The 14,141-nt window shown below is 37.0% G+C and overlaps 1 protein-coding gene across 1 annotated transcript in view; it reads right to left on the minus strand.

Moving 5' to 3' along the window:
* Window positions 1-1,286: 1,286 nt before the first annotated feature.
* Sgcg (sarcoglycan gamma) overlaps window positions 1,287-14,141 on the minus strand; it is a 78,217-nt gene continuing 65,362 nt past the window's right edge. The window contains exons 6-8 of the mRNA XM_071611332.1: window positions 12,180-12,252; window positions 5,216-5,339; window positions 1,287-2,341 (exon numbers count right to left, since the gene is read on the minus strand). Coding sequence (XP_071467433.1) covers window positions 2,168-2,341; window positions 5,216-5,339; window positions 12,180-12,252 — 371 coding nt within the window. The 3' untranslated portion in view covers window positions 1,287-2,167. The remainder of the gene's footprint in view (window positions 2,342-5,215; window positions 5,340-12,179; window positions 12,253-14,141) is intronic.

Genomic DNA, 14,141 nt, shown 5'->3' on the forward strand with positions numbered 1-14,141 from the left:
TTTTTTTTTATTCAGCTGTGAAGTCCTTTTTGCAGCAAACCCAATGTCTTTACAATTAAAGTTTATATTTTTATTGTCTTCTTTTTGATTCATGTGTCTACTTTTCAGTTTGGTTCATAAAAGAAGTCAGGGTTATTTTTGGATCCCTAAAACATCAACACTCCATTGTCTACCACCACTTTGTATAATGAGTCTGTCTATGCACCTTGTTAAGTGTGTTTATCATCATGACCTTGGACCTTCAGTGAAAATTTAAAGTACATCCTATAATGTACTAATAATTTTAGGATACAGACCATCTAAATTTTTCAATCTAACAAGGGGTAAATTCCTTATTGCTGGAGAATGCAGCTATCTGTACAGCTTCTTTCAAGATGATTCCACTTAACTAAGGAGAAAAAAAATCAAATTTAAACATTCCCCATATTTCTCCTTGATTGTTTTTCTTGATCTACTGTCATCTGAACACCATCTTTTGGACATGTACTATGAGAACCAAGCTAAGTTGGTGATCCTATGTTAGGTCAACAGAGCTTGAAGACATTTGTTTTTCACAGATATGGTACAGGAAGTAAATATGAGAAAATAGCAGAATGGTTTACTATGACCATAGGCATGTTGTGTTAAGAAAGCAGTATTGATTTTAAAATTCAGAATTTAACTAAATGGAAAAGGTGAATACCAATTTATAATTAGAAGCATACCCCCCCACCCTGCAAAACTTTAGGATCATTACATTTATAGAGTTTTCTCTTAACAGCTTAGGGAGCATTGTTTGTATTTGCAATTGAATGTGTGTATGAATACTCACTACTTCAAAACCAGGGAGTTGTGAGCAACACTGTTAAATTAGCACCTCATTAAAGCAGCACTAGAAATAGTTCTTTCTCTTGATTCTGAGACTAGAATAAGAACTTGAACTTGGTATACATCCTATAATTAGGATGTTCCAATGCTCTTGGTTTTGCTGCATCTTTAGCTGTTTGGTGATTCTTATTGTAGCACTGTTTAAAACAAAACAAAAGCAAATCCCACCACAGAAAGTGGTGACATCTTTCAAAGTAAGTTTCAGGCCTCTATAAAATGGACCTGCTTTCAAAGGTTCAGCGTCCCAAGTGTTTTAATCAACCCACACAATTACTTGCCACACTAAACATACTTTCACCAAAGGTCAAGAGGGATTTAGAATGCAGTATCCAGTCTCTGTGGTATAGAGGGAAGCACGAAGGCTGAGCAGGTAGGAGTCCCACCACTCACTACTTGATCCCGGAAGATGAAAACAACACTTTGGGCTTCAGTTTCTTTATTTGTCCAATTGGCAATATCTCATTTGTACAGTTGTCGTATAGTCTGGTGTTTGGGATAGAATGAGAATATATCAGTGTTTCCAGAGAAAAGAGCTATGCAAAATTTGGGTCATAGTTTGGGTCAATTCCAGTAGTTCTCTGTGACCTGTGACTTGCTCTGAGTCTTTGTCATCAGTACCTTGATGACAAAGGTACTAACCTCAAAGAATTGTTTGTAGGGATTAAAGAAAGTAAGAACCATGGAGTCTGAAATATGTAGGTTGATTTTTATTGCTAATTGACTATATATATAAAATAACTTATTTTGTGTAATTTATTCAATTGACTACATATTGTAAATCAGATCAACCTCAAATCACCTTTGAAACCTGAATATTTTCTTGTGAAGCCTGACACACTGTATGAAGCTGCAGGAAGAAGGAGACGCTGTATAGAACTTGGGACATTTTTGTATTGACCAGTTCTACTTTTGTGAGGAGTTAGATATCCACTGTTGAACATTATAAATTAATTCCACACCAAAATTCAACATTTTGTTGAACATTGACATGTATCAGAGATGGAGAAGAGGGTTAGGAAAAGTCACAATTGTTCTGATGAAAATTAATCCAGTGGAATAAACTTTCTTCTGACATTCTGATTTTTGTATCTAACATCCACATGTCACCTTGAGATCGTGTCATTTTGTCTGAACACTTCCATTACATTGTTTTTGGTGCATTCCTCTGGAAAGCCTGTCCTCCTCCCAGTTCTCATCCTGTCTCAGTCTTGCAGGATGTCTGGCTGCTCCCTAAGTGGAAAGGTTCAAGGCCACACTTCCCAGGGAAACAAGGCAGGCTGTCTGTGGAAGAGGCAGTGGTTCAGAGACAGACGTGGCTGTGTTCCTGGCATGTGGTATCCACACCAGCCACAGACAGGTATAGCTTCCCATCCGGACACACACAGATTTCATAGAGTCCCTCCGAGCCACCAGAGGGACCCCAAGTCCCCTGTACCAGCTTGGGTAGACAAATGGTTTCAGTATCAAGCACCAGCTGTTTGGAAGAAAGAAAGGGATGGGATGCTAAGGAGGAATGAAATGGATCAACAGGAAATTCATATTCTCACAATGTTTCAAGAAGATTAGTTTTTTCTCATAGAGAAAGAATTCCTGACTTGAATTAAGCCCCATCACAATTATCTGTTTATTTAAAAACCTACTTCACATTTGCATGCTGGCAGGGGCTAGACAATTCCTCCTCCAAATTGGAGGGAGGCCACTCTTTCTTTTACCCATGGAGTTAGTCCAGCTGGAAAAACTGACCACTCCTGACACCATGCTATGCCCTTACAATTTGTGTGTTCAATAAACTGGATTGCTTTTCAGTACTATGATGCTACACTCCTAAAAATTCCTTTCAGATTTATTTGGCAAAAATATCACAATTCTTTGTCAATTCACATTTATCTTGTGAGCCAATTTGACTTCATGTTAAATTATCTCCTCCTTAGGATGATGTACAATTCAAAAGAAATAGATTCATCTTGATGATTTTTACCTGTAAATGTTGGAATTTATCCTGATTTTATCTGTGATTTTGTTTTCCTATGAGAGACAATTAAATTACCCTTGTTAGCAATCAACCATCGCCCTAACATTGTAAGATTGTTTGAATTTCCACTTCTAGATGCTAAAAACAATAGATTTACTGATGAAAGTCAATTCAAATCCAATGAAAGTGACTAGACCGTCTGGTCATACTATAATTTAGTTAAATTGAAATGCAAACACATAGCTATTGATGGAGGTTTGGGAACATTTTTAATAAGGAAGTTAAGAATCATCACACTGAGCAGGAGCATCTAGCTGATCCTTAGCTATCCCAGTATGCTTACTGGAGGGAATTAAAATAGGTTGTGGGTAGGCATAGTTTTCTTCCTTGCTGACAAGGTTAGGTCCTCCGTTTATTTCATGTAGCTGTAACCCTGGAATTGCAATCTTAATCAATTGGTGTCTGTCTGCTTTCTACCTTCTCCCTGAGACACGGGCCCTGCTGTGCATGGTTTGAGCAGCATCACAGGCAGAGCTTGCCTTACTTACGTGGCCTGGCACATTGTTAGTGTAGAGGAAATCAAATGGAAATTATTGTTTGAAACTCAGGTGTCCAGTGCATGAGGTTCATTGGGTACTTGCTTTTCCCCAGTGTTTTTGACTTGTTGGTTTCTTTCCCTTTCCTTGCGGTTAATTGGACATTTTTTTTTTTCTAGTTGTTTTCCAGCTGTTATTTCTTTTCCTACACTTTCAGCAAACGGTTATCACTGGCAGCCCACATACCACTTCCTTGCTCGTTTTCATTTGCTCTTAGGGGACAATATTTGGTTGGGGGGGCGGAGCTGAACATCTACCACTTCACTTTGAACTAGCTCCTAGTAACAAGAAATATCAACTTTAATTATGGGTCTGATCATGTGCTACTTGTAAAAATGATGCCTTAAGTGGCATCATTTCAACATTAAGATCAGTTTAATGTTTTTTGAGGATAATACATTTTAAGTGCATAATGATACTATGACTCAACAGTGGGATTCCAAAATTCTTGGTGTCCATTTCTGCTTTATCTGTTCTTTGTAAGCTCCAGCTGCAGGGGGTTCTCCAGGTGACTTTTATGTCCACCTGTAGGCAGCTAACTATTAGGTGCTGTCCACACACCCTGTAACAACCTCTCATGGCCTGTTTGAGGACAGTACATGTGCATCTCAACTGTACCTTCCTATTAATATTGATGTCATTTCAAAATATTGTATTAATGTTTCAAGACACTATGACATTGTTAAGCAAATATTTTCCTGCTTGATAAATGAGGAGACAGACCCGGGGAGAGCCACTGAACTTTTCTGAACTTGGGTAATGATTTAGCAGTAGATTGGGCTTCCTGACTGGCAGCTGAATCCTTAGGCCATTGCACTGTTGTCATAGGTATGATGGTGCGACAGGGCTGGGGAAGGAGTGTAGAGATCCATGTACCCTCTCCTTGTACCAACAACTTCCACAGACTGATTCCAATACATGCACTTGAGGCATAAGCAGTATAACCTGCACCATTCACTGCAAATTGTAGTTAAGTTGGAGCTGTTTAAAAGAAAATCCATGGACCTGTGCCTTATCCTAAACACATATGAAAATACCTAGGGATAGGCGAGAGAAGATGAGATCAGTTGTTTGTGCACATTTGTAAGACAGTATCATGTGATTGGAATCAGCTTTTCTGCCAAACCCTGGGTTTTTTCCCTAGAGCTTTAGGAACATCTTTAGCATGCCTTATTTTCTGGCTGACTGAAATTGAGTTTTTCCTTTTAAAAATAAACAGTATTCCAACAAGTGACATTGAGTGACATGTGCTCCATTATGTCATTATGACTTTGACTTCTAAGAGTGGTGTTTTTATTTCTAGACTTGAAGTCCCAGATTATATCCCTATTGTAGTTGACTTTCAAAAAATGCTCTTATTTTTCACCTTTCATCTTCATTTAAACTTAATTCTGTGTTAGTGCTCTGGGCATTACCAGACAATGATTGTCATTTATAGATAACCCCCAGTGACAGCCAGCCTGAGAGTAGTTGGGTCACTAGGAAACGGCAAATGATATTTTCTGTAAGCTCTGAAAGTTCGTAATGTTTTCACAAAGTTGAAAAAAATAAGTGATTTGATAGCACAAATGCCAAAGAAAGCTGTCCTGATCTAATGTGGAATAATTTTCACCTTTCTTGGCCCTTTCAATGCTGAAGTGTCTTTTGCTTTCCTTTCACATTTTCTACAATATGGATTTTATGATGTTTCATTAGAGAACAACCCGAAATTTAATATCTGATACCTTGATGGACATGGCTCAGGAATTTCATCACCAGGTCATACATAGGATGAACTCACCATTCCATCACTGCTCTGAAAAATGATGTCCATTTGAGAAAGTGCCTCGATTTTCCCAGCATGAGCTTTAATATGAACCCCCCTCGGGGCATCCACGCTCAGACTCCGTGTGGGGGATTCTAACCTGAAGTGAGAAAAAGAAGCCAAGAAAAGGTATTACTTAAAAAGCCACCCTTGAGCCAGGTGTAGTGCTGTGCACCTGTAGCCCCAGCTACTTGGAAGGCAGAGCTAAGAGCATCACTTAAACCCAGCGGAAAGGAAAAAAATAGCCACCCTAACAATCCCTCAAGCAATGGCTTAGCATAGAAAGTACAATTAACAAGGGATATAGGATCTTTAAGTCGTTCCTAAATGCTGACATGCTGTGCATTATTCATTGATAAATCAAAAAATAATGTGTAGTAAAGAAATAAATGTGCTATCAACAAGAGCCTATGTAATTAGTGTCCTAGACAGTCCTAATCCTGTGCAGTGTTCAGCTGGTATGATTAAACTTGGAGGCATTCCACACCAGGAGAAAAATGCCATTGTGAAGGACTTCGTAAAACTATTAGAGTATTTATTTAAAACACAAAATTATTTGGAAAACAAAAAACTGATTCAAGATCAACGCATGCATTTGGCACATGTTTGGCCTAGGTTTTCTTTCTCCTTCCTTTTTTCTTTCTTTCCTCCCTCCTTCTTCTTTCCTCCCTTGCTCCCTCTTTCCTCCCTCCCTCCCTTCCTTTCTTTAATTTAGAAAGATTGCAGGGCAGGTGAAAAGATTTCTTTTGGAAAAATACTGAAGTGATTAAAGTGAATAGAACAGAGTTGGCCTCAGCTGGCTTTGTTTTAGCAAACTTTATGACAATCTGATCCAGGAATATACAATTTAGAAAAATTTTTATTTGCCTCTACCTGGAGAAAAATAAATTTCCACCAGATGGCACAATGTGATCACTTGGAATATTTTTTTCAGCTGTTTAGCCCAAAAGTTTGAAAAGCTCATTTCACACTAATGTGTCAAGATCAGCAAGAGGGGGCTGGGGTTGTGGATCAGTGGTAAAGCACTTGCCTAGCACATGTGAGGCCCTAGGCTCGATCCTGAGCACCACATAAAAAATGAATAAACAAATAAAGGTATTGTGTCCATCTACAACTAAAAAATATTTTTAAAAAATCAGCGAGAGGGACAATAGATAGAGAGATATGCAATTCAAAATTCTTTGCAATGTAAGGCAGGACTGGATGGGAATAGGGTTAGGAAGGAGAGAGAAAGAGGTATGGTTTAAGGAGAAATGTCTTAAGAATGAATTTGCTTTTAAATTAATATTAATTGGATGGATTTTTATTTTTGATGCTGGGGTCCAACTCAGGGCCTTACACATGCTAGGTAAACACTGTACCACTGAGCTACTCTTTGTGGAGTTTTTTAAAAATATATTTAAAAAAATTTTTACTTATAGATTCACATGATATCTTTATTTTGTTTATTTATATTTATGTGGTGCTGAGAATTGAACCCAGTGCCTCACAGGTGCTAGGCAAGTGCTCTGCCACTGAGCCAACAACCCCAGCCCCTTGGTAGAATTTTAAATCAGATGGATACTACCTTTAGTTGGAAAATCATTTACCCATCACTACGATAGAAGATAGAGTTTCATTTTTGTACATATATCAGAGCATATAAAAATTTTACTTGCCTCACATTTTGAAATCTTATCTTGAATATGAGAATACTCTTAAAAGACATTTATGGAACTTATTGGTCAAATTAGGTTAGGCTCCACTTATGGGGAAACGCTTTGGTGTATCTAAATGTACTTTCTCTCATCCAGCTTGCTAGTTTGACCTCTGCTAATTGCCTACACTTTTCCTGTCTGGGTGGAAGGGAAGGAAGGAAGAACACATAGGCAACTCTGAGAGGCCTGGTTCATTTAAGGCTATCCATGGGTGCCCTAGGAGGTCCGAAGTTGACTGTTTCCAAGACCAGTTACTAATCAACAACAATGAGTTCAAAATGACCATGTACTACTGCATGGGTGGAAAGATGTGATACCTTTCTCACCATCAAAAAGGTCCCAGCCAACACTCCTCCCACAATAGACAGGTTCACAAGAGAGAAGCATAACAGATTTGTTTAATCCAAGTTTTACATGGCATGGGTGCATTCAAGAGGGGTGTCCCAAGACCCAGGGAGACCTGTCCATTGTGCTTAAGTTTGATGAAGAATGGACACCATGTAGAAACGTGGCTGAGTGACAGGGTGTGACACAGTGGTCACAGAGTGTACTTACATAGCTAAGATGGCAATGGCCTCAGCAGGTGATATAAGCTTTTCTCCCCCATGTTTTTTATTAGTGCATTATAGCTGTACAGAATGGTGGGATTTGTTGTTACATATTCATACATGCACATGATATAATTAATAATAGAATTTGGCTAATATCACTCCCCAGCACTTCCCCCTCCCTCCTTTACTAGGTGATATAACCTTATGGGACCACCACTACATACACAGCCTATTCTTGACAGTAATATCCTAATGACTGTTAAGAACTATATCCATATGCTTATATGTACATTTGTGTGTGTATTTATTTTTTCTATATCAAATATTTTTGTCACTTCACAGAAGTTTTTTTCTCAGAACATAAGACCTTGACTTTGCTTTCAGAATTTGACTTACTCTCTTCTTGTTTATTCAACCAAAGATGTCTGTGAAAGAGAAGTTGGCTTTGGGAGACCTCACATTTGATTAGTATCTCTCTCTCTCTCTCACACATACACACACACACACACACACACACACACACCAATTGGTATGATTTACTTCTAATGTAGATGAGTTTTCAATTGTGCTCATTTTTAAATAAAAATAAATAGAATTCAGTAATTTCCCAAAACTTTGTTGATATTCATTTTTAGTTGAGTTTCTAGAACATGGGTAGTCAATTATGTGTGACTTTAATATGTATTGCTTATGTCATGTAGTGCCATTCAATAAAAGGGCAAAAGTTATGGGAAAATATGGATAATATTTCAGTTTTAAACATTTTCAGACTTAGATTAAGCCCAAATTTTGTAAATATGATGAGAGACTAGGAAGCACAAATACAAATATAATAAGAAAAGAGCTTTTATTTGGGGAAGGGGGAGAGAACTTCATGGGTTTATCAATGGCTGAATTCCAAGTGGGTAATTAAAAGGAGCCTAAATCCTGGCATCTGTGCCTTCATTTTGTATCAGTCCCCTTCACCTTAAACCTTGAGTCAGATTCCTGCTCAGTTCTGCATGAAGTCATGATAATCACTTAAGGAGTACCTAAAACCTGGTAGCCCTAAATTTTCCTAATCTGTCTCACCCCCCTTCAAGTGGAAGACATCAAGATAAGAGTAACTACGTTATTTTCAAGATTTTCAGGGTCATTCATCTGCCAGCTTTTATGACGACGTTCTGTCACAGACCCCCCTGGATTGGCACCTAGATGTCTCCAGTCATTGCTCTTAACCTGCAGTTATCTTGGATTCCAGAAGAGCAGAGCCTGGTAGACCACCATGATGAGAGTACCACTCCTACAAAAGGGAGCAGTTCCCCATAACAGGAACTGAGACTGCCCCAACACAAACACATGATGAGTGTTTGAGGAGGTGGAAATGCCAATCACGCTGATTTGAACATTATACACTGTGTATATATATTAATTGAATTATCACATTGGACCCCACAACGAAATATCATTAAAAGAAATAATTGCAGTGGAAATACTACAAATATTTCAAAATTCTTGTCATTTCCACTTACTTTATACATCAGTTATTTAATGAATTCATGTTTAGTTTTTGAACCATGCTTATTTTTTTTTCATTATGTCTTTACTAGTGACACCTAATTTAACTGATTATACTGGTGACAGATGATTTAATTGATTCTTGACTTAGGACTGCTGGGGATGACTTGTTGGACACAACTGTTTCATAGGACCAGGACTTAGGAGTTATCTCAGCCCAGGCTTTTCATGCACACTGGGCTGTCCTTGGCATCTCAATCCCTGTATCCCCATTAGAGTCCCAGCCCCTAGTCTCTGGGATTTCCCAAGGGTACCTTGGCTTAGCTTCCCTTCTGCTCTGACCATGAGCTTCTTCTTTATTACTGGGACCTGGGAAATATTCTTTTTTGTTTCTAGTTGAGTTTAATGTCTGTAAACTCTGATTAAATAAGTGTCAGTATTTACAAGTATTTGCAAAGGAGCAAATGTTTCCATGTTTGATCAATTTATTTATCTGATGAAGACTCTGTAGTAGACATTATTCCCAGAAATTTACACATACTAACTTGGTTGACATCACATCCCTATGTGGTTGCAGAGGATTTAAATGCTTCCTTCCCTGGGATGTCACTTCCGATCACCCTGGGAGATTTTATGTTCTTCCTTCTGTACCCTTACTATAATTTGCACTTTTATCAGAGCAACTAATTAAACTCTCAAACTTGTATTCGTGTTTCTTTTCTCAATTGATTGTTAAATCACTAAGATCAAAAACAACGTCTTTGATTCCATACAACTAGGACTTATTATAGATTCTGGTGTATAAATATTTCAATATATTTTTGCTGATGTTTTTGAAAAGAATAAATTATATTATGTATGAATGAAAGCTAGCTTTAAAATAACATCAGAGTTTTTATTTACCTGTGAATGGTTTCTCCACAGGTCATATAAATCTAGCTTCCATACAAGTTGTTCATTTTTTATTCAAGAAAATAATAACTATCTTCTTTCTATGACTAACATTGAGCAAACAAACTTTAAATTGTAATAAATCCATATATTTCAGAAACCTATTTATAAATGCACTGTGATCTAAACCTTCCAAAAATCATATTAAATATTTTCTTAGGTCAATTAAGATATTTTGAAATCTTTTTCAGCTACTCATGCAGGAATAGTAATGAAACTGGATGCAGAAATTAAAAAGTGAAACAGTTTAAGAGTTTGCAGAAGAAAATATGACCATCATACAATCAATCAAGGAAAACTGATAATAAAGAACAAATCTCAAGGGTCTACTTGGGTGCTGGGGACACTGATTAGGATATACATGGGCTCTAGAACTGGATCTGAATTTGAACTATGGAACAACTACATCTTTAGTTTTGTAACTTAGAACATGGTACTACCTTGATCTCATTTTCTTCCTTTACAAAATGGGGATAATATTATTTACATTTTAAGGCTGGGTTGATGATTAAATGAGATACATTATGTGAAAGCCCTAGGCATAGTTACTGGCAGTCACAGGCATTCAATAAATTAGTTAATACCTTCCATTCTTACCAATGCCTCAAATAATTCCTTGCAACATCAAGGAATATATCAAGGAATACTCAAGTAATTCCTGAGTATTTGCTCAGTCTCTTTGGTTATAACACTCAGATTATATAATTTTATGTATCACCTTTTAGAAAGCAATAGGATATTCTTTTGTCTTCTTTCTAAATAAGAGTGTGGTAAAAGCTAGCAGGTTTATGTCCTAATGGGAAAACATAAGAGGAATTAATTTTGAGAGCTACATATTTTAACATTTATTTTAAAAAGTGCTTTAATGTCTCCAAAACTTGTATTATTTTGCTATTTCAAAATAGTGTTAATGGGATTACTTTTAAAGATATTGAATGATTTTCTGTCTTCAGAAAGTAAAATATTTTCTTCCCTAACTAAAATAGTTCTTTAATATCAATCTTATGGTCCTTTATAAAAATTAATGAACGTTGGAGTACTTTAATTATAGCCACACTTTATTTTTATGTTACAAATGTTCTGTAAGGGATATGATAAATTGAAGTTCTATTTGCCTTTAATATTGATTTCAATATTAAATAAAAGGAAAAAAGTTTGAATTTCCTAACTCCTATTAGTGTGAATACCTATTTAGTATAATAACAATACTAAAAATGATGGGGATTAGTATTAATATTTAAAATACCAATTGGATGAAAAAAACCATATCAAAAAATTAGTTTGACCAAGGCTACCTGGGTGGTCCATGTAAAGCTGGGATCCCTACTGCACCTTGTTTTCCCTATTATATATGTTAATTGTCCTGTATATACTTCAACTTTTAAATGTGATTTACAGTGATATATTGGACTTAAAGATCATTTATTTTAAAGGCTATTGTTTGGTTTTTGATATAAAACATATATTATTGGAATTGGCAGATACCATGTGACATTCAGTAGTCCGGGGGAGGTGAAATACACACTGGAACACAGACTCTGAAGGCGAGGAAAAAAAATCGAAGTAAACTCACATTTTTAAGAATGCCTTTGGCAAATTTCAAAGTCCATGTATGGGCACCATTCTCTTCCACTAAAAGGAAGAGAAAAGATTTTGCCTTGTTTGCAGATGGTGTTGAGATGGATGGTATAGCAAGAGAGGCCCTCCAGCCAGTTGGAACAACTTGTGAAAAAGTATGGGGTGGAGGGCATGGCAGCCACTCAAGTCTGGGAGGGCACATAAGGAGGAGACAGCTGCCAGGCACAGCCTAGAGCGCAAAAGGCCATGAGTACCCCCTGCAGGGCTGTTAAATTTTCCTATGGTTGAAGCAGAATCAATGAAGTATTTTAAAATAGTTTGCAATGAGCAAAGTCACTCTGATACCAATGTGAAGGGCAACCGGAGAGGAACAGGCTGGAGGGAGGAGTAGACTGTTGGAATAGTACAGAGCCTGAGTCAAAGCAGGGGGGACAGGGAGAGTGAAGAGGCATGGAACTCAGAGAAAAGAGTAGTGTAAAATCAATAGAACTTTTGTCTTGTTTTGGAGTTCAATTAATAATGACTGGTTAAGTGCACAAAGTCAATGAAAATAAAGCCAACTAATGCAGTAAGAAATAATCTGGTAACAACTGCTGAAATATTATTGCACCACATACCCAGTTATCTTCTGCAAGAGTTTGTTTAAATTGGAACAAAAATTCTTACCTAAGGTCTTCAAATGGGTCGGCTCTGACAAGGGGTGTCTCCACCGAGTGTTCAAAAAGAGCTCCTTCAGGCCCTGAACAAAAACCAAAGATGTGTCCAGAACCAAAGCAAAATAAGTGGCACCAAAGAAATAAAACTTCCATTTGACACAGGTTGAGCATCCCTAATCTGGAAATCCAAAATATTCCAACATCTGAAACTTTTTGAGCACTGACATTGGTGTCAAAAGTGGAAATGTCTACACCGGACCTTATGTGAGAGGTCACATGCAAATCGTATAATGTTACCTTCAGGCTATGTGTTTAAGGTGTATATGAAACAAACAAACAAAAAAATGTGTCTTCAGACTTGGTTCCCATCCCCTAGATTTCGCATCATGTATTAATTTTTTTTAAAAAAATCTGAAACATTTCTGGGACACTCAACCTGTAGATTTTGTTGTTTGTTGCTGAATTTGTACAGATGTTTCAGTCACAGAAAAAAAAAGGCACAACTTCTTTACTTTTCTAGACTACAACAACATCCTATCAACGAAATGTGATTTTCAAAATGATTCAAAATCAGTGGGTTTATTTCTAAACTAGAGTACGGTACCTGCTATCAAATTGAAAAATAATTCCTGTTAAAAAATGCATTTGCTGGGGGATAGTAGAGGACAGGAAAGGCAGCAGAATACAACAGACACTAGTATGGCAATATGTAAATCAATGGATGTGTAACTGATGTGATTTCTGCAATTTGTATACGGGGTAAAAATGGGAGTTCATAACCCACTTGAATCAAAGTGTGAAATATGATATATCAAGAACTATGTAATGTTTTGAACAACCAACAATAAAAAATTAAAAAAAAATGCATTTGCATTTATGTTGTAGGCAATGATAAGTTAACTAATTATCTAGATTTTATGTGTAAAAGTTGTGTTGTGCACTTATTTCTAATGCATAGAATAATTAAAAAATTAAATATTCAAAATAGACCTGCTAATTTCTAGCAATTGGTACATTATCATTTTCATTAGTTTAAGAACTAATTGCATGCCAGACATTCTGTCATTTGGGGTGCAGAGATATACAGTTGAAAATGACACACTGTTATGTCCTAACTTGTTTAATACTTTGAGCCTTATTAAGAAGATAATATTTTCCCAACAAGGAAACTGAGGAACAGAGAGGTTAATTTGCTTTCCTAGGATAAGATAGTTAAATGCAGAGTTGTAATTTGAATTTAAAGCCCACATTTTATTCTATAAACTGTTGGATTTCTCACACACAAATAAACTATAGATGTATGATAGAAAGCAATGTGCCAGGAGCAAAGTGCAACACGGTTATTTTGGTGGTCATTGGCAGGGAAGAATTACTTTACAAGAGTTGGAAAGACTTGATATGAAAAAAAACATTTAGTCTGAATCTTAAAGGACATGGACATTTATGAATGTATGTAGCTCATGGGCAAGGATTGCAAGATAAATTGTAATCTGGGGCAGGAAACTGTCATGGGTGCACATCATGGAAATGTAAAAGATCCAAGATGTAAATGCAACTTCATTGTTCATCTAAAATATTTCTCCTCTTGAATTTTATGGATAGACATGTCTGCATGCACCTGTCATGATTTACCTTGGTGGCAGGAGCCTGGCTCTGGCCCTACCCCTAGTTCAGGCCCTGCCCATCTCAGGCCTCCTCTGGTTTAGGCCCCTCCCTGTTTTAGGGCTGCTGCTGTAGTTCACAAGTAATTTATATCTCCCTCTTGATTCCACAGGGATCTCAGAACTCATCCTCACATGGTACAGACTTTCTTCTATACGAAACCCTCCAACAATTAAAATGTTTATTTTCTAATCTATCATTGTACTGGTTTTGATATTGGGCATTCAAAAACAAGTGCGTTTGTGAAAGTTTCCTGGACTAGGTTGAGAAATTATCCTGGGCTAAAGGTCTCAGCAGCAGCCCTTGTTAA

The sequence above is a fragment of the Marmota flaviventris genome, chromosome 4 (assembly GCF_047511675.1).
Source record: "Marmota flaviventris isolate mMarFla1 chromosome 4, mMarFla1.hap1, whole genome shotgun sequence".
Classification (NCBI taxonomy): Eukaryota; Metazoa; Chordata; class Mammalia; order Rodentia; family Sciuridae; genus Marmota; species Marmota flaviventris.